At 39.3% G+C, this 21,833-nt stretch overlaps 1 protein-coding gene across 2 annotated transcripts in view; it reads left to right on the top strand.

Moving 5' to 3' along the window:
• LOC122542620 (potassium voltage-gated channel subfamily KQT member 5-like) overlaps positions 1 to 21,618 on the top strand; it is a 237,475-nt gene extending 215,857 nt beyond the window's left edge. For both annotated transcript variants that reach the window (XM_043680603.1, XM_043680594.1), the window contains 5 exons: positions 3,344 to 3,567; positions 4,191 to 4,296; positions 8,158 to 8,289; positions 15,568 to 15,694; positions 16,785 to 21,618. In XM_043680603.1, the coding sequence (XP_043536538.1) occupies positions 3,344 to 3,567; positions 4,191 to 4,296; positions 8,158 to 8,289; positions 15,568 to 15,694; positions 16,785 to 17,612 (1,417 nt within the window). In that variant the 3' untranslated portion in view covers positions 17,613 to 21,618. The remainder of the gene's footprint in view (positions 1 to 3,343; positions 3,568 to 4,190; positions 4,297 to 8,157; positions 8,290 to 15,567; positions 15,695 to 16,784) is intronic.
• The last annotated feature ends 215 nt before the right edge of the window (positions 21,619 to 21,833 follow it).

Here is a 21,833-nt window from a genome sequence, read left to right as displayed (position 1 = left end):
ACATAGAAAAAAATCAACTATCTGTAGTACAATCTCCCTTACCAGTATTGATAAGAGAATCTTCCACACCAAGTTTGCACTGTATATGAACCATTACTTAATAGGAGGAGGTGACTGTCAGATTTGATTACTCAAGCTATTGGCATTACTAATTTCTGCAGATTTGCATTGATCAGTGTTTAAAATGCTGCTCTATTTCCCCTCACTTCCTAGTAAGCTTTTTAATAATAAACAGAAGCTCTCCAGGATATACACCTCCAGGAAACATAGGTATCCAGCATCTGCTCACATGGTCTTTGGGAATGTCACTAACAGCAAATGCATGATTAGTTATTTCGTCTTTTCCTTTTTAAGGCTTTCATATAGAGCTTCCTGAATCTTCTGTCTCTGGTATTAGTTCTGCTTGCTATTTCTCCTCCCCACCCCCATTTCTTTTACTCCCATTGCCTTGCTCGATGCTTGCGAATATTGAAGTTCTCTCGTTAGATCTCTAATCGCTTTATTTCTGGGCATGGCCTTTAGCATTTGCTATCTCTTCGATGCAGAGTTGGGAAAGATGTTTTCCCCCCTCCCCAGTTATTGAATGGTGCTCTCAGTAAGATTGTTGTAACATTAAACTGATTTGAAATGGGCTGTGCTGTGAAACTGATGGCTACTTCTAACACAAAATCAGACCAATGCTTTTCATTAAAGCATACATATAACAGAAACTTCCAGCGGGAGTAAATTAATGTAGATGCTAGGACCTCCACTTAAAACAAAATATACTGGAAATCACTGCAGGTCAGGCAGCATCCATGGAGAGAGAGCAAGCTAATGTTTCAAATCTAGATGACTCCTCATCAGTTCTTTGTTTTCAAAACCTTCCAGCAAAAGAAGCAGGGTCATACAATTGCAACATTTAAGAGGCATTTGGGTGGGTATATGAATAAGAAGTGTTTGGGGGGATATGGGGCGGGTGCTGGCAGGTGGGACTAGATTGGGTTGGGATATCTGGTCGGCATGTACGGGTTGGACCGAAGGGTCTGTTTCCATGCTGTACATCTCTATGACTCTATAACCGCACACTTGCAGTTGAATGCAGAAATGAGGACCTTACTGTCTGAGTTGCCCTGCTCATCTGTGAACTTTAGCAGGCTAGTCCCTCACTCTCAATATTAAAATACACACAATGCTGCCAAGTTGCTCTATGTATGATGGGGTTGGTTAGCTCAGTTGGGGGATGGCTGAATTGGCAGCATCCGAGGAGCAGGAGAATCGACAATTCAGGCATAAGCCCTTCATCTAGACAGCTGATTCGTATTGCAGAATGAAGCCATATTGTGGGTTCAATCTCCGCACCAGCTGAGTTTACTATGAAGGACTCTCCTTCTCAAACTCTCCCCTCCCCTGAGGTGTAGCGACCCTTAGGTAATACCATCACAGTCATGTCTCTCTAATGAAAGAGCAGCCCTAAGGCCTGGTAAGACTATGGTGAGTTTACCTCTCTTTTTTTTACCCATAAGCTCTCCAGAAAAGATTAAACCTTGTCCAATTCGGTGTAAAATTTGGTATTGAAAACTGGCATTTACAAGTGTGGGGTCTCAAGCCTTCAAATTTTAATTATTGCTGAAAGTTTTACTTTTTCAAATTCTTTCTTTGTCTCTTCTTTCAAGCTCATTTCTTTAATTGTATTATGTACATGATTTGGTATTAAATTAACAAATCTAATGCACACTTGCTAGTTCACACTCTGCACTGTTCAGTAGTGACTCTTCCATCAGATTGATTAAGGTGATACTGTTGTTCATAGAGATCCTCGGATTCTGTAGAAGGGATGGTGTCAAAATGAGTTTCAAATCACAGCAACTTCCGGTGAAAAACCCAATAGAAAATCTACAAATAAGTGTGATGCATAGCTAGCACCATTCACCCATCATTTACTGCTGACTGCAAAATCAATGCAATTATGTAAAAATGGTACCTCAGTGAGAGATGTTCAATAACTGCAGGGATGTTCCACAAGCCTATCAGTGGATCACACCCTTTAGAGAATGCGAGCATTTAGTGCACTTGTCCATTTCTAACCTTTGCGCATTCTGCATGTTCATAACACATTGCATTTGGCATGAAATGCACCAGACTTTATCATCAGATTTCCTTTCACTGTTCATGTTTGATGGTAGATAAGTGGACAGATTAAAATTTAGCACAAAAAAGGCCGCACTCATCAGGAAGCTTTCATCAGATCCTCATCAAACATTGTGTCTTTTTTTATTCAATTGTCTTTTAAATGGACCATCCCTGGTTTACTCACCTTTGTGAAAAAATACTCCCTTCTTCTAATAATCTAAATATCTGAAAACATTCCATTAATTTGCCTTTGATTTTTTCGGTACTAATCATCAGTCTGAGCCCCCTTTGTTACTGCTTGGTTGTCAACCTTTTTTGAATCAACAGCAAGAAGACCTTTGTTTGGCTGAACTACTGATTAACTTTAACTTTAATGTGGAATTAATTTGTTTATTTCTATGGTGCCTCCTGATGCAATTGGAAATGTTACTTTGTTAGTGATGGTTTACATTTCGCCCATGTTTCATTGCACTCTGCTCTATATCATACATTGCATCTTCCTACTCTTCCTTCTGTAACTCTGCATCTTTATATTCCTTCCTTTACTCTGGGTCTCATTGAATCATATAGTGCAGAAGAGGCCCATCAGTCCATCAAGTCTGTACTGCCAAGTTATGCAATATCTAAACTAGTCCCACTTTCAAGCACTTGGCCTATAGCCTTGACTGTTATGACATTTCAAGTGCTCATTCAAGTACTTTTTAAAGGTTGTGAGGTTTCTGCCTCAACTGCCAGACCTCCCTCTCTGGTCATCTTTTACTTTTGGTCTCTCTTTGTTCATCATTTACGCTGGGACTCTGCTTTACTCTGGGTTTCTGTCCTTCCTTTACTCTTGGTCTGTCTCTCTATTCGTTCTTTACTGTTGCTCTCTCTGGTCCTCCTTTACATATGGTCTCTGTCTGTCTGTCCTTTAATTTTGGTCTGGCTCTGTTAACCATTTACTCTGGGTCTTTCAGTCCCTCCTTTACACTGCGTCTCTCTGTCTCTTCTTTGTTCTGGGTTCCTCTAGTCGTCCTTTACACTGACTGTCTACTCCCTCACTTAACTTGACTGTACTGCCTTCTTTTTTCTCTGCAGTGAGAAACATCCCTGAGTTTTGAAAAGGGCTGAAAAAGGATGTATTGAATTGTCAGCAGTGAGCGATCATAACTCAGGGAATGATGTCAAGTTAAATTGATCTGGCAAATTTCGCCTATAGAGATAATATTGTCCTTTTCTTTCCCCTGTTTAGCCACAAGTTAAGTTTTAAGGAGCGTGTCCGAATGACCAGCCCCAGGGGTCAAGCTGTAAAGGGCAGACAGGCCTCGCTAGTGACAGACCGACGGTCATCCAGCAATGACCAAACTACAGAGGCTAGTCCCACCAAGATGCAGAAGAGTTGGAGCTTCAATGATCGGACTCGATTCCGACCTTCACTCCGTTATAAGAGCTGTCAGTCACGGGGAGTTTCGGACGGTGAGAGAGATATTTCAGGACCATGATCCATGGTTTTCCAGACCTTCTCAACTTGGCTTCCAATTAGCACTGCAGGCTCACTATGGCCTAGGCAAGATCACTGACACCCCTCATTAGATCAGTGAACAATGTGGGGACAGTGGTGGGAGCTAGGGTGGGCAGAAAGATGGTAAGATGTTAGGGGTAGATGGATGATTGAGGTAGGACCCTGGGTTAAGAAGGTTGTGGTGCAGAGAAGGACAGCAACCTCATCGGAAGTGGGTGTGGGGCAGAGCACACTTTGGAGGGTGAAAGGAATGTCTGAGATTCAATTGCCATCAGCTGTTTCACAGAATGTTCCCATCCTACACCCACCTCATCACACCAGGTTCAGGTGTTTGAAGGTGATATGAAAGATGACCCCATGACTTGGAGAGATTGACCCTGTGACTGGGTATCTGACCTCTTTCTGGGGAATGTTCTTTGCTGAACTTTGTAAAATAATGGAACACAGTGAAAGGCCTGACTTTGGTTATTCATTTAGCAAAAGGGGGAAATCAAACATTTCAATCTGAGAAACTTGTGTCTCTAATTCAAGCCTTTGCAGTGACACACAAAACCAATCTTTTGTTCAATTCTTGCAGACACTGCTCTCGGTACAGATGAAGGTTTTGATGAGCGAGGAGCTCAGTGTGAGTTCTCCATGGAAGAACTCACCTCGGTTCTCAAGACAGTGATCAGAGCTATCAGGTGAAGTGTCCTTTGCACTTTTGAATGAGTAGTGTGCTGGAATTTGCTTAGGAATCTGCTGGGATCCTAAAGTGTTTGGAAAAATGCATTTGTAAGGACACTGTACACTTCTAACCCCATATAATCATGCATTCTCCGCTGTAAGTTATTCTCATTTTAGAATGAGCAGCCATTAAACACACCATGAGGCAAAAATGAGGACTGCAGATGCTGGAGATCAAAGTCGAGAGTGTGGTGCTGGAAAAGCACAGCAGGCCAGGCAGCATCCAAGGAGCAGGAAAACTGATGCTTCAGGCAGAAACCCTTCATCAGGAATTTGATTCCTGATGAAGGGCTTTTGCCTGAAGCGTCAGTTTTCCTGCTTCTCCGATGCTGCCTGGCCTGCTGTGCTTTTCCAGCACCACACTCTCGACACATGAAATATGAGCCAAGAATGCTTTTCCTGGGTGTCTTTCATGGCAATAAAAACACTCCCTACGATCCCCAGAATTCCAGAAACGGAGCCTCAAGACTGTGAGGTGAGAGCTAAGCATCAGTGTATGGTGCAACATCAAAAGCTGGTTCATGTGATGACACAAAAGTGAAGCTCTCAAAGGTAAGGTTGAGGTACATGAGGGAATGATACTCATCCCAAGATTTTAAATGAAGCTGAGAGCACAGCGTATTGAAAAGAATGATGACCTACTAGTCCAAATAGTAAACAGTAAGTAAAATCCACTCATCTCAACTGAAGCTGGTCAAACTTCTGGTAACCCTATGCAGGCCAGAAGAAATTTTAATTGTTTTGCAGACCATTTAGCCTTTGACTGCTGAAAGGATTCTAAAGGATTACAGAGATGTTTCTTTTTAGTTCTTGGATGGCTGCCTGGTGAGTTTCATCCAAAGTGGAAGAGAGTGTGTGTATAACTCAGCATCTACCTTAAGGAATGTTCCAGCTGACCTCAGTTCAGCCAAAAAGACAAGATAGAGGACCTGGTCAAGAAGGGACAAGCAAGTAACAACTCCTACAGACTAGCTTATCAGCAAATTCTCATTGAAAAATCTATGAAAGCTGAGTACGCACAGGTCCATAAGATCATATAATATAGGAACAGAATTAGGTCTATTGGTTCATCACATATGCTGTGTCATTCAATCATGGCTGATATTTTTCCAAACTCCATGCTCCTGCCTTTTTCCCATAACCTTGGATCCCTTTACTAATCAAGAACTCATATATCTCTGTCTTAAAGACACTCAATGGTTTACCCTCCACAGCCTTCTGTGGCAATGAGTTCCACAGATTCACCACCCTATGGCTGAAGAAATTCCTCTTCTCAGTTCTAAAGGGTTGTCATTTCACTCTGAGACTATGCCCTTGGGTCCAAGTCTCTTCTACTAGTGGAAACATCTTCTCCATGACCACTTTATCTAGGCTTCTCAGTATTCTGTAAGTTTCAATCAGATCCCTCCCCCCCCCCACCCCTCCACCCCCCCATATCCTTCTAAACTCCATCAAATACAGACTGAGTCCTCAACTCTCCTCATATGACAAGCCCTTTGTTTCCAGAATCATTCATATAAACTTCCTCTGAATCCCCTCCAAGACCAGTACATCCTTCCTTAGATTGGGACCCAAGATTGCTCACAATATTCCAAATGCAATCTGACCAGAGCCTTATACAGTCTCAGCAATGCATTCCTGCTTTTGTATACTAGCCCTCTCAAAATGAATGCTAACACAACATATGCCTTCCTAAGTGCCAACTGAACCTGCAAGTTAACCTTATGAAAATCCTGAACTAGAACTCCTAAGTCCCTTTGTGCTTCAGATTTATGAAGCCTTTCCCTATTTAGAAAATATTCTACACCTCTGTTTTTCCTTGTACTTTCCATACTGTATTCCATCTGCTACTTCTTTGCTCATAATCCTAGCCTGTCCAAGTCCTGCTGCAACCTCCCCACTTCCTCAACACTATCTGGCCCTCCATCCTCCAAAGGATTTCAGTTAAGCTTTAAAGATATGCCACTCCACCATGTTTTCCACTGAAGAAATTTTGCCACAATTAGCCAAAACAGAGGTTCTTACTACCTTCAATGATAAGAATAATTACTGGCTCGTGAAGCTGGATGAAGACAGCAGTTTTCTAATTACATTCTGGATATCATTCAGGAATTACAACTTACTGCAACTGTTAGTTGTCATTTCCACTGCTTCAGAGCAATACTAATGCAGATTGGATGAGCTAGTTAGTAACTTTTTGAAGTTGAGGTTGTTGTGGATGATCTATGAGTCTAGGAGATACAATGGAAGAAGCCGGTGGGAGCAACAATCAGAATCCAGTGCAACTACTAGAGGAGCTTGCCAGATTAACTTGAAGGAGATCCAATTAAAGATTTCTGATGACAAAAACTTAGGTGATGTATGAGCCACAAAAAGACTTTCACTTCACAAAAAGACTGGATTCAGAAAAAGTGAAAGCTGCAGCAGAAATATAGCAACCAACAGATGTGAAAATGGTGCAGTGATTTGTTGAATTCATGATCGACCTTGCATGGTTTTTATCTAATTTGATCATCAGAGTATGACCACTTATGCAAGCTCACATCTAAGGATATTTGGTGGTACTGCGTCACAGTACAAGAAGAAACAGACAACTTAGCAACTCAACACAATGTGGAAGTCATCAAGATAGCAGAAATTTAAAAGACACGCAACTTACCCTAATCAGGCACTCACTACGTGATCGACACACTGCAGAGAAGAAACATCACCTTAACAATAAATTGATGAATAGCCAAAACAAACCATCAGCATGATTTAAAGATTATGTATCAAATGTATGTGCACAGTCTCACCAAAATTGGACTGACTGGAATGAACATTCTGTATTTCTTCATTGGCCTTATATATTGGGTAACTTGTGACAACAAATTATATATTTTTATAATGGAAAGGGGAATGCTGGAAAAAACACATTTGTAAGGAGACTTCATGCTCACAACTTGACATACGCATATAACCTCTCTCTAAGATCTTTTCACTTTAAAATGTGCAGCCATTAAACACACAAAATGAAACATAAAGGTTCTGAATAAATGGACCAGATCAAGCTGTGTCACCTCATCAAAATGGTAGAACCAGAGGCTTACGTGTGAAGGAGGAGAAATTCAAAATAACTTGGGGAAACAATATTTTAGTGAGTAAGTAGTCAACCTATGGAACAGAATCTCTATGGGAGGCTGTGGAAACATCTAACACAGTATTGATTCATTACAATGCAAATCAAATTTCTTAATTTAAAAAAACCTATGATGTGGTATGTTCGTAAGTTGAGACATGATGTGGTGAAGGTTTGGGAGTGACAGGTGACCTTGGACCTTTGGTTTGCAAAGCTTTTAATCAGTGAAATTTTTCGTAGCTCATAATAGTCTGTTGTAAATTCATTGATAGAGATTAACTGTTGTAATTAGTCAGAAACTCCTTTATTATTGTATCAAATGACGGTAGAAGTTGAACTCGTTGTAATTAAGTCTTTTCTCCATCTTGTATTTCCAGTCTTACAAATTCCGATTCCGAAATTGCTTTCCCTGTTTGTGCTGTAACATGGTTCCATGCTATGGTGCGAAGTCATTTATTTTGCCATACTATATAATGAAAACAATTAGTTCAGTTCTCCCTGCTAAGTCAACCACAAATTTAAGTGTTGCTGCATCGGTTCAGAATGACAAGCAGTGAATCTGATCTGATTGTGCATCCTGGCCCCTGTTTGTGAACTAATCCAAAGAATTATCAACCAGAAGGGAAAATAATTCCAATTTGATTGTCAATAGCCCAATGTTACCGCTGAAAGCTCTTATACCTTCTCTGGCATATTCCAGGATTGTGAAGTTTCATGTTGCAAAGAGGAAGTTCAAAGAAACCCTCCGTCCATATGATGTAAAGGATGTGATTGAGCAATATTCTGCAGGACATTTGGACATGCTCTGTAGGATCAAGAGCCTGCAATCACGGTGAGTGTGGGCACTAGGACATGATCAGGTCTAAATTAATAAGCAGAGCCCTTGAGATAATAATCTCTGAATTACTACAGTGTACAAATTTGCATTAAGTTGATCAGCTGAGAGGGTGAGTGTGTGGCTCAGAGGGAGACAGTGATTTTGACTGGAACACCAGCACCAGTATGGATGAAAGCAAGGCACTTTGACTGCGATGGACTCCACATAAACCAAGCCAGGCAATTGCCTACAAAATTGAACTAGAGATTGAGGGGAAGACACCAATGAAGATATATTCTAAATCTAAAGAGAAAGTCAAGGCAGTTAGGAACAGTAGGGAAGTTGGGGGTGTTGTAGCAAAATCATTGGCATTGTAATCTAAAGACCTAAACTAACTCTCTGAATGCATGTGTTACAGCCCACCATGATGATGAAATTTACACTTAATTATTTAAATCTGGAATATAATGAAAAGTTCAAAATTTAGCAAAATTTGGATAAAAATAAGCAGAGTGTGAAAGAAAGAGATAAAGAGTTTAACAGTATTGTATCCTCAAATTATTTCAATTACACTGTGGGAAAATTAAAGGTACAATTTCAGAATTCACAAATCATTCATAGTAAAACAGATGTTAAAAGATGGTCCAACACTGGGATAAATGGGTTTGATGTAATAGCATCACAGAGATCCATTGCTTGTTGACCAAGGTAGGAAATAGTCTACAGTAACCGGTATTTCAAAAGGAAAATGGAAAAGAGGAGTTTGTGGCCATGATAACATAGGGTGACATAAATACAGTAGTTAGGAAGTATTTGGTCTAATGGAATTCGTGTGAGTGGAAATAAGAAAGAACAAGAAACACTGATTGGAATGGTTATATTTTAACTAATGCTAGCTATATAGTTAGACATGGTATTAATCAAGGTAAAATAAAACTTACAAAGATAATGCAATAATCATTCAGGATTTTAATCTTTATATATTGTGGCCAAATCAAATTGAAATGAGTTCAAGACAGTTTCCCAGAACAACATACTATGGAACCATTTCAACAATTAGGTTATGATAGATGTTGCCTTCTGTAATGAGACAAAGTTGATTCAGAATCTCACATAAAGACTTCTTTGGGAAAGAGCAACCGCAAAGTAATAGAATCTCAAATTGTGATTAGGAATGGCATCCTTATGCCCAAAATAAAATATAAAGTCAATTATAGGAGTGATGTGCAAGTTGGCTCAGGCCAATTGGAAACCAGATTAAAAGATATAATAATAGCTAAGCATTAGGACATTCTAGAGAAATACTTTATAATTTTCAACAAATATGGTCTTCATTGAGAAATGTAAAATTCCATTAAGAAATCAATCCCTCTGAGGCTAACTGTAGATGTTAAGGATAGAATTTGATTAAAAGGAGAGGTTTGCATTGTTGCCAAAGAAAGGACTAACGTGAAGGTTGGGAGAAATTTTGAAACCAGTGAAGGATGACCAGAAGTGGATATTAAGTAAGACAAATTGAATATGAGAGTAAGCTAAAAAGAAATATGAAAACAGATTATCAGAGTTTTTACAGAAATGTAATATGGAGTAGCAAAAGTAAACATGGATTCCTTAGAGACTGACAGACTAAATTACTAAAGGGAATAAAAAGGTGACAGAAGCATAGTAAACAGTGAAGGAGGATATCTTAGATTACAACAGGACCTTGATCAGTTGGGCCAATTGGCCGAGAAATAGCAGATGGAGTTTAATTTAGATAAATGTGAGGTGTTACCATTTTGGTAAGGCAAGTCAAGGCAGGATTTAAACACTTCATGGTAGGATCGTGGGGAATGTTGCTGAACAAAGAGACCTTGAAGTGTGGATTCATAGTTCTTTACGGATGGAGTTGCAGATAGACAGGGTACTGAAGAAGGCATTTGGTACATTTACCTTCATTGGTCAGTGCATTGAGTACAGGAGTTGGGATGTCACGTTGTGGCTGTACAGGACATTGATTAGGCCATTTATGGAATAATGCATACAGTTCTGGCCTCCCTGCTACAGGAAAGATGTTGTTAAACTTGAAAGGGTTCAAGAAAGATTTACAAGGATCTTGCTGGAATTGGAGAGTTTGAGCCATAAGAAGAGGCTGAATAGGCTGGGACTATTTTCCCTGGAGCATAGGAGACTAAGGGGTGACTTTATAGAGGTTCATAAAATCATGAGGAGCCCGAATAGAATGAATAGTCGAAGTCTTTTTCCTAGGGTAGGGAAGTCCAAAACTAGAAGGCATAGGATTAAGGTGAGAGGTGAAAGATATAAATGGGACCTAAGAGGTATTTTTTCGTGCAGGGGCTGGTCGATGTATGGAATCAACTGCCAGAGGATTTGGTGAACATTGGTGAAATTACAACATTCAAAAGGCATCTGGATGGGTATATGAATAGGAAAGTTTTAGAGGGATGTGAGCCAAATGCTCACAAATGGGACTAGATTAATTTAGGATATCTGGTTAGCATGGACTAGTTGGACCAACAGGTCTGTTGCCATGCTAAACCACTCTATGACATAAAATTAGTATTTTGCATCTGTCTTCAAAGTAGAAGCTGAACAAGGCTAAGAAAAATGCTGATTAACCAAGGATCTCATTAATAGTAAGGAACTTAATGGAACTAATATTAATTAAGATAAAGGACTGGAGAAATTAAAGGAAATAAAAGCCAACAATTCCGCTTGACCCAATGGCCTATGTTTTAGTATTCTAAAAGAGATGACTGCAGAAATCATCCAGAATTTGTTAGATCATGGAAGAGTCCCACTGGAGTAGAAACTAACAAATGTAACATCACAATTCAAGAAGAGAGAGAGACAGACAGACAGCACCACAAACCAATTATTCTGACATCAATCTTCTGGTAAATGTTTAAATATTTTATTAAACAAGCAACGGCAAGGAACATAGTAAAACATACTAGGAACAGGTTGGGTGTATGAAAGGGAAATGATATTTGACAATCAAAACAGTGTTTTGCACATAAAACTAATATGGTAGCTAAAAGGGAAATTAGTAGATGTAGCATATTTTGATTTCCAATAACGTGCCAGAAGAAAAATTGTTGCACAAGATATGTGCTTATCAAGTTGAGGTTAAAATATTACCATTCTTGGAGAATTGGTAAAAAGCAGAGAGCTGAGGGCAGGAATAAATGGACCATGTTCAAGGTGGCAGGATCTTACCGTAAGGATCAGTGCTTGGGCTTCACCAATTGTAATGACTTAGAAGATGGAATAAATTGTAATATATCCACATTTACTGACGATACTATTACGAGTAGAGCTTGGGTGATGTTCCCTAATTCATTACAATGATAGGATACCGTACATGGTTAAACCCCTGCGTATGGAGAGATGAACTGGTTCCCTTTCTTTATTAATCTATCCACCTTGGTTGCAACAAGGTTAATTTATTAAATAACTCCTTCCCTTGTGAGTACCTAGCTCCCAGATCCAGATAAACTTATGTTTCAAAAGAACCCAATTTCACCAGGCTTTCTTGAGTTAACCATGTTAAGCTTGTTCCTTGATAGACGCAGAAAGAATTAGTAATGCAACAAATAAAAATAAGGGATAAGTCCAAAAGCTTTTTTTTTGAAAGGTACATACTGACCTGTTCCTGAATTTCTCATGAAATGCAGCCAGTTGATTGTTGAGGGCATTACTGGTTGGTAAGTGGACAGTTACTGGTTGGTAGGTGGCCAGTTACCGGTTGGTAGGTGGACAGTCGGCTTCAAGATCCTTAGATTTGCCAATTGGTTGAGATTCTGAAGTTCTGTTTCATTTCAATTGAGATTGAATTCCAGCATTCATGGGTGTGAATAAATCCTTTTGTGGTGCAGTTTTCCTTTTAACTGGATTTCAGCACTTAGTTAGAGAGATTATTTAATTGTAGCATGGAGAAACTAGGGGATAATTCTTCAACTGTGAGTTTCACAGACCACAAACATTCAAATCCAGTCTGGTACACACCTGACAGCATTTAGTTCCACTAGTCCATACCAGTAAAGTTGAAACTGTTTATTTAACCATGTTTTGTACATTTCCCGAGGATAATGCGGGAGGTAATGACTTAGTGGTATTAGTGGCTTAGTGGCTCAGTAGTTAATCCAGAGGCCCAGGTAATATTCTGGGATCTGGTTTGAATCCCAACATCACAGATATTGGAATTTTAAATTCAATTTAAAAAGTCTGGAATTAAAAGTCTCATGATGACCACTATCAAATGTCGATTGTCAGAAAACCCCATCTCATCTAGTAATGCCTTTTAGGGAAGGAAATTGCCAACATTACCTGATCTGGAAACACGTGACTCGTAACTGCCCTCTGGAATAGACATTAAATGCTAGCTAGTCAGCAATACTCACATCCCGTGAATGAATAAAACAGACATGTTTGCAAGATTTGGCTTTCTACCAAGATGGGAGAGATAGTCAGCCCCCCCCCTGTTATTTCTTCTTTTTAAGTCTATACCCCTGTTTGAAGGTTCCCAAATAATTTACAAGTGCAACATTCTATGGGCTTCGCTCAGGACTTTTCCGTACAGTGAGTGAATTTAAATCTGCAGTGTTTTCTGTGGCAGCCCTCCATTTAAAAACAACACATGTTGGAATTGGAAGTCAAAAATGTCTTTGGGGTTCTGGGCCTTAAAAATACAAAGCAGGGTAGGAAAGCAAACATTCAGGAGGATACAAGAGGAAAATTCCAGGCATGTGGAGGTATGTTCAGAGAAAACAGAGGTCAGAGAAGTAACGAGAATCCTCAGAGATCTCATCAGGATAACTTCCTAATCCTATCCCCATCCCAGTTGAGTTTCTCAGTGCAGCATGCCAAGGAAATTGGCAGCTTGCTCCATAGAGACTTGAACCTATAGCTCTAATTAAAACCGGAATTGACGATGGTTGATATGGATGCTGATGGAAAATTCCTTGTCAGGCCAGGCCCCCCACCCACCATTCTGGTTTGAGTACAGGAGCAGGGATGCCTTGCCACAATTTAACAAGACCTTGGTAAGACCATACTTCGAGTATTGTGTGCAGTTTAGGTCTCCTTATCTGAGGAAGGATGTACTGGCCATTTGACAGAGTGCAACAAAGACTGATTCCTGGCATGACAGGACTGACGTATAAAGAGAAACTGGATCTTTTTTTTATTTGTTCATTTTTTAGTGGGATGTGGGTGTTGCTGGTTGGCCAGCATTTATTGCCCATTCCTAGCTGCCCTTGAGATGGTGGTAGTGAGCTGTCTTCATGAACTGCTGCAGTCCACCTGTTGTAGGTTGACTCACTATGCCATTAGGGAGGGAAGTTGGGATTATATTAACCAGAGTTCAGAAGAATGAACCGGCACATCATAGAAATCTATAAAATTCTCGTAGGACTAGACATGGTAAATGTAGGACAAATGATCCCAATGTCCAAAACCAGGTCTCGCAGTTTAAGGAAGCAGGTTAGGCCATTTAGAACTGAGATAACAAGAATTTTCTTTAGCCAAAGAGTGGTGGGATGGTGGAATTCTCTGAACCTTTCCTATTCATATACCCATCCAGGTAGCTCTTAAGTATTGTAATTATATCAGCCTTCGCCACTTCCTCTGACAGTTCATTCCATACACGCACCACCCTCTTCATGAAAACGTTGCCCCTTAGGTCACTTTTAAATCTTTCCCCTCTCAACTTAAACCTATCGCCTCCAGTTTAGACTCCCCTACTCTAGGGAGTCACTTAACTTTAACTATTCACTTTATCATTGCCCTTCAAGATTTTATGATCTTCTGTGACGTCAACCTCTGATGCTCCAGGGAAAATAGGCCCAGCCTATTCAGCCTCTCCTTATAGCTCAAAGCCCCATATCTGGAAACATCTTTGTAAATCCTTTCAAGTCAAACAATATCTTTCCTGTAAGCATTTAATCTTGCACTCATCAGGATAGTTCACGAAAATACCAATTCAAGGGAAAATCAACATTTGCAAAACTCTTTTGAATATTTAATTTTGCAATACTCAAAAACAATGGAGTGTAGAATTTTTGTTGCCACTACATGCATATTGTTATATGAATAACACTGTGGAGTGAAGGTTCTGAGAATCAGCACTGCAAATTAGAGAGGGACCATCAGTTAAAAACACAGTAATATTTGGAATTGAATATACTGGTGATTCTGATGGTTCTCAATTTTGTGTGTGTCATTTCACAAGTTTTACTGTTTTGTTTCCTTTCAGGTTATTTTTCCAGCCACAACAAAAATCTGCTTGCTCTCAGAATCAGTCTTTATTCACCATTTTGAAGACATACGAAAGATCTTCAAGATTATAAAATTAAAACAAAAACATGCAGACACTGCCACCTTCCCCAGCGGAATATGCTAAAACATTCAACCATGGTCAAGGTGCCAAGTCTTGTTATACCACCTTTGTGCTGACTTGTTTAAATTGGCACAAATGACTCCCAAACCACTTTATATCTGTAACTTGTGAAATCCAGTGGTCACAGAAAATCTCAGATGATGGGGTTGTTAACAAGCTCAGTAGAATTGGTCTGAATGCAGCTTTATGTCTTCATAAAGAACTCCACTTTGGACCAGCACCATCATCATTTGCATATTTTACTGGGGATTGGTAATGTCAAAATGTTGGGAGGGCTGCCAATTTCTGCAACTGCCCAACTTCCATATTTTTCAAAGATCAGTGTGATGATTTTGAGGTGACCAGAAAAGCCAATATACCCAATTTCCCAATGTTAAACTAAACCTACTGTGTCTGTCCATCCCTTTCATTTCCAGAATTGCACCTAATTGCGCTTCACCCCTATTTGCCGTGAACTGCAAAAGTTTTCACTCACTGATTTCTTCTGGACTCTCTCACATTTGGGTGAATGAGTTCTCAAAGGTTCACTGGGGCACTCATCTCTGGGTCTAAAAGGAACACATAACTCACTATTGAGGAAAATCAGCTCCATGTGCTGATATTACCCATCCATCTCACATGAAATACAAATGGATCAAATAAACTTTGATGTGATTAGTTGTGGAATAATGGTCAGGATGATTCTATTGTTCAAGCTGTGGCTTCAGACTTTTAGACCCTTTGCTTAAAGATTTCAGTCTGTGAGATATCTGGTTTCCTGATAAGTGTTTCTACAAGACAATATCATTACAAGGTGTATTTAATCATCGCTATTTCAAGAGACCACTATGAGAGATTCATTTTTCAATGGGTATGTGAAAGCTTCCTGAATTTCTTTATTTTGTTTAATGTAGTGTGGATCATATGCTTGGAAGAGGACAGCTCACAACAGACAAGAGGTCACGTGAGAAAGTCCCACCAGACATTAATGCCACTGATGATCTCAGCATGATGGGACGGGTGGTAAAAGTTGAAAAACAGGTAAAATCAATGTACCATTTGGAAATCATTCCAGTTACTTCCAAGCATCCTTTCCCATTCATAAAGAAGTACACAACCAAAATAACAGCTCTGTAATTATGAATGTCATTTAAGAATATTGTTTTTTCCACGAATAGACTGGATAATTGCATGTTAATCCATCAATTCTCTAGTCTCTAATCTGGTATTTGGGGGTTAATCCATCGATCTCCAGTCTTTAATCTGCATGTTTGAGGGTGAATCACTGATTTCCCCACTATCAACATACTGGGGGTTACCATTGACCAGAACTTGAACTAGACTTTCCATTTAAATACAGTAACTACAAAAGTAAATCAGAGGCTAGGAATCCAGAAGTGAGTAACTCACTTCCTGATTCCTCAAGGCCTGTACATAATCTACAAGGCACAATTCATGAGTGTGATGGAATATCTGCCTGGATGAATGCAGCTCTGTCAAGAAATGACAAGATCCTCAAGAAACTTGACACTATGGAGGACAAAGCAGCCCTCTTGATTGGCACCCAATAAACAAATGCCCAGTCCCTCCACCATCCATGCTCAGTAGCAGCAGTGTGTCCATTCTAGAAGGAGCACTGCAGAAATTCACCAAACCTCCTTTGACAGAACCTTCCAAACCATAGCTTCTTCCATTTGGAAGAACAAGGGCAGCAGATATGTGGGAACAGCATCAGCTGCAAGGTCCCCTCCAAGCTATTCACCATCCTGACTTGAAAATATATTGCTATTCCTGCAGTATCCCAAAGTCAAAATCCTGGAATTCCTTCCTAATGGCATTCTGGGTCCACCCACAGTGGGACTGCAGTAATTCAAGAAGGCAGCTAACCACCACTTTCTGAAGGACAAAGTGAAATGGGCAATAAATGCTGGCCTATCAATGGCATCCACATCCCGCAAGTAAACAAAAAATGTTCCATTGATCGTCTAGCCTGTAATCTGTATGTTTTGGAATTAAACCATTGATTCTACCATCTCTAATCGAGGTCAGGTTTCATGTTGCGAAAGTCATGATATTCGTGATCTTGGGCAGTTATGTGCTGATTGTGAAACGGTGACATTTATCTTTGCAGGTACAGTCTATCGAATCAAAGCTCGACTGTCTCCTGGATATCTACAGGCAGTGTCTGCACACAGGCTCTGTCTCAGCACTAACACTCGCCTCACTGCAGATGCCAGTATTTGAGTCTGATCAGACATCTGATTACCAAAGTCCTTTAGATGGGCCTAATTCAGCACAGTTTGGTGGTTGCATGTCAAGATCCACAAGTTCGAGGGGATTACAGCACATCCTATCACCTAATGATCCATGTGTTCCCTCTTGCTGCACCATCAGCTCAGTCATGCACCCTCAGGTTCCTCCAACTACTGACAGTGATGGACCCACAATGTCTGCAGTAAATCGAATGGTTCCATCAGCCAAAGTTGCCATGCCAACACTACAATTGTCACCAATTCAGAATGTGTGCAGGGCAACACCTCTCCAGATTATCCCAACCACCAGAGATGCCACCTCCTGCCCTCCTGCTGGTCAAGGAGCAGGAATTAACCTCATTCAGGAGACACAGTGGAAGAGAAGCCAAAGTGCGGAGAACGAATCTTTGGTCAGAGATTGCTCACTCACAGAAAAACCCTTAGAGCACTCACTGTCTGTGCAAAATCTGATCCAATCCACACACAGTCTGAGAGTCCCCACCACTGGCAGCAGCTACAAGGTGAACCAAGAGCACTACTCTGAATTGGCAGATTCACTTCTTTTGCCGAGAGATGAGGAGACTGGTGCAGAGATGCTGGAAGCCAATGTCTCACTGAGGATGGATATAACCAGAACCCATCAGCACTTTAGCCGAAGTAAGGAGCCATCAAGCCCCTTGAGCCTGTCTCATGTTCAACTAAAATGACATCAGAAGAAGCTTTCCTTTTGACTCTGGCTTCACTTTCTGAAATATATCAGCAAGTGGACTGTCGCTGAGGATGAGACATATTGTGAAACTTTCACATGCAAGGATCTGAACAAATCAGAAAGGCACTTGTAGGAGCAGTTATGAGCTAGTTGCATGAAAAATGCATGTTAAATTTGAAATGATATCTGTTTACAGTGTTATGATTAAAACAGCCTGTTTCTGCTGATATAGCAGGCATTATTCTTGTAAGAAATGTGCACAGAAATTGTTTGAGGATGGACCAGAGTACATTTAATCAACTGTCTGAACAGATTAAAACTATTATTATTTACAGCACATGTTCAGTGATGTTGCATCTCAAGGCTTTCAAGCCAATTGTAACATGCAATTATTTTGTCCAGGTAATGGTTACTGTTTACATCAGAAGTATCTTTCAGCTACATGTGAGGTACAATGATCAGTGTGTCTGTTACAAGGCAAACACACTCATTCACCACCCTTTTGAAAGTTTATTCCTATATATTTTGGTAAACTGTTGATAACTTTATTTTAAAACTGTATTCTAGTTTAACCTTACCTTTGCTGAGGAAAGTGTAAGGGTAGTCTGCAAGATTAAAATTCAGAGAGTGCCAGAGCTAAAAGTCTCATTGCTGCGGAGTGCAATATGAATTAAGTGATGAGACTTCTTATCGAACAGATAAAATTTTTGATGTGCAGTTTTCCAATAGAATGAAATGTTGATGCTTCACAGAAAATATGAGCTCACTATTGAATGTTTTGTATGTAATTTTGTTAATCTATGATTATGATATTTGTACCAATTAGTTGTACAATACCATGTCGAACAGCAGCTGAGCTGGTGGATCCAGATGCTGCCTTGAAGCACAATTTGCTGCATGATTGATCTTAGTGTAAAACACATAGCATTTTACAGCACAGGAGGAGGCTATTCAGCCTATCACACAATCAGAAGAGTTATTCAATTTGTTACACTCTCAGTATATTTTCTTCTTAACCATGTGAATGTTTTCCTTCCAGTAATTGCCCAATTGCTTTTGTATGGATATTATTAAATCTTCCACCTCCCTGTCAGATTGTGCATTCCATATCATTGTAACTCACTGCGTTGCCTCATCTACAAGTTTGATTTGCCAAACTTTATCTAGCTATCAAATCTAGCTACTGATGCTCTTGCCAATGGAAACAGTTTCTCCCTGTCTACTCTATCAAAACTCTTAATAATTTTGACAACCCCTATGCAATCACCTATTAACCTTCTCTGTCATAAAGAAAACAATCTCAGCCTCTCCAGTCTTTCTACATTATTCAAGTCCCTCATCCCTAATACCATTCCAGTAAAGCCTCTCTGCACCTTCTCAAGCACTTGACATCAATTTCTAAAGTGTCAAATTTGACAAAATGCTCCAATTGATGCCTAAAAAGTTTTTATAGAGGTTTAGCTTAATTTTGTTTTTGTACAAAATGACTTTATTTATAAAGCTCGTCATTCTAGATGATTTGTTTTTGCAGCCCCTGCAAAGGTGTGTGTACATGAACCCCCGCCCAGATTTCCTTGTTGTTCACCTAGAATTTACAGTCGCAAGACATATCCCCACCACCGATGTTTGTCTAACTGGTCTAGAATTGTTGGGTTTAAATCTTTTTGGAACAGAGGTGTAACATCTGTGATCCTCTTGTCCTCTGCCAACCAATCCTGTACCCAAAAAGTTTGTAAGATTGTATCCAGAGCTTCCATAATTCCCATCTTTAGTTCCCTCATTAACCTGAGGTCCAAACTGGGTGACCTTTCTACTTTGAGCCCCATAAAATACCTCAAACGTTCGTACCAAAATTCATCTCTTCACACTTCTCTACAATTAATTTATCTGCCACAAGTCTGCACATTTTTCTAGCCTGCTTTGTTTTCCTGAGGTCTTACTATCCTCATCATTTTTTTACCACATTTCTAATTTTGATCATTTGCTTCTGTGAAATTAGCTTTGCATGTACAAATCCAGGTCATTAATGCAGAATAAAAAGAGCAATGGTCCTAATAATGATCCTAAAGAACACCCTGTATATTACCTTCCAACCCGAAAAACAACCGTTCACAACTACTCTCTACCTTCTGACCCTTAGGCACTTTGTATCCACACTGCTGCTGCCTCCTTAATCCTTAGGATTTAATTTTCTTAACAATTATATTGTGTGACACTTTATCAATTGCCTCTTAAATGCTCCAACATGTATCCACTACAACATCCTTTCCATTACTTCATCAAAGAATTTAATAACTTCTTCTAGAGATGATCTTGCTTTAACAAATGTGTGCTGAGTTTCATTTATTGACCCATATTTTTCTAAGTGGCAATGCACTGGAATTACAGTTTAAAGAAATATCCCCACGACTGATGTTTGTCTAACTGGCCTATTGTTGTTGGGTTAAAATCCTTTTGGGACAGAGGAGTAACATCTGTGGTCCTCTTATCCCCGACAATCAACTCCATATCCAAAAAATTTGGAAGATTGTGTCCAGAGCTTCCACAATTCTCATCTTTAGTCCCCTCATTAACCTGAGGTCCAGACTGGGTGACTTTTCTACATAATTACTTTTGTTATTTTTATTTATCCAATTTTTCTTCTGTATCCTCACTGAATGTCACCTTGGCAGCAATGTCTTCTCAAGTGAAAACAGCAAGCTCCCTCTCCCAAGCATCTCTCCTTTATGGCTCTTAATTGGTCCCACCTCACTTCCATTGACTACCCCTTTAGAATTTATGGGCTTAAATTGACATTGGAACCACATTTCCATTCACCACTTATCTGTTTACATACTTTCTGCTTACTGCCATTCCTTTTTTACATTTCTTTTGCAGTTTCTGTGCTCAACTAGATCCCTAATTTATTATGAATCTGACTTTTATGATCATCGTTATTCTTCTGTTTAATTTTAATGCCAATTTCTTTAGTTCACTAAGGAGCTCATCGCAGGAGTATGTTTATCAAACCTTCTTCCATTTGAAGGTCTCTTATTGATCACTTATTGATTTACCTGCCAGGTTTTAACTCCAATCTGCTTTAACTTCACTGAGATTAATCTACTTCTTTGAGTGTTTTGACATTTAATAGTTCCTTGTCCTTTTCCATAGCTACTCCAATATGATCACAAGTTCCTAACTGCTAGCTTCCCACTGAAAATGCTCCATGTTATTCCCAAAAATCAGATCTAACACTGTTCTATTCTTTGTTAGGCTGGAAACAGAGTGATTGGTAAAGTTCTCTTATACACATTTCAGGAATTACTCCAGTCCTTATCCTTTTACATTTTTTCCCACCAATGGATGAAGACTCCCACTATCTCACTACTCTATTGATTTTGCATATTTATGTTACATGACTGATATAGCTGCATATAGCTCACTATAAATTTTTGCCATAATGTTACCTGACATTGTCAAGACAGCGAAAAAGTAATTTCCTCATCGTCTTCTTAAAATTTTAACTTATTTGGCATATGTAGACATTTGTAAATAATCACTAAAAACTTAAAAACTACAATGAATGAGTCTGAATTTCCATTCATCAAAACTCAGTCTGTAAATTTTACAAACTGTATAATATGTAAAGGATATATAGGTTTTACAGCCAATGATTCTTTTTCTTATTTGATCTGTATATGGTGCCTTTCTTGCCTGATGTTCTAACAAATGTGAAGACTAAAGATGAATCCCTAATGTAACGGAGGCTCCTGAAAAATAATAAGGGTCTTTTAAGATCAATTTTACTTGGGCTTAGTGTCAATTCAAATCCTATTTGAGTAATTTTCATAAATTGTTTCACAAGTAATTTATTACATGGAAGTATGTCATTTTGCCTTAAATAACTTGATGGCGGTAAGATTTAGATTTGTTTAATTTATTTGTTCAGTGACAGATCAATTCTGGCTTCTTTAATAAGGTAATGACATCTTTTCTCGAAGCCTAATAAACCAAGAGAAATCAAATCCTGCTTTTGTTTATTCTTCAGCAAGTTTTACTACTCCCAGTGTTTTGGAGTTGATTTCATTTATAAGATTCCTTTTTTTCTGGACAATTCCTGTTTCTTTGTGAACATCTTACTTTTATCTTAAGTTGAGGAAACAAGAATCCCAGATAACAGGCAGCTCCAGATGCAGAAGGAATTGGTTGTCACATAGTGTTGTAGAGTTTTTATAGTGTA

This window comes from Chiloscyllium plagiosum, chromosome 3 (genome assembly GCF_004010195.1).
Source record: "Chiloscyllium plagiosum isolate BGI_BamShark_2017 chromosome 3, ASM401019v2, whole genome shotgun sequence".
NCBI classification, from domain to species: Eukaryota; Metazoa; Chordata; class Chondrichthyes; order Orectolobiformes; family Hemiscylliidae; genus Chiloscyllium; species Chiloscyllium plagiosum.
The sequence above is the reverse complement of the archived record's forward strand: the minus strand, read 5'-3'. Positions and strand labels throughout refer to the sequence as shown.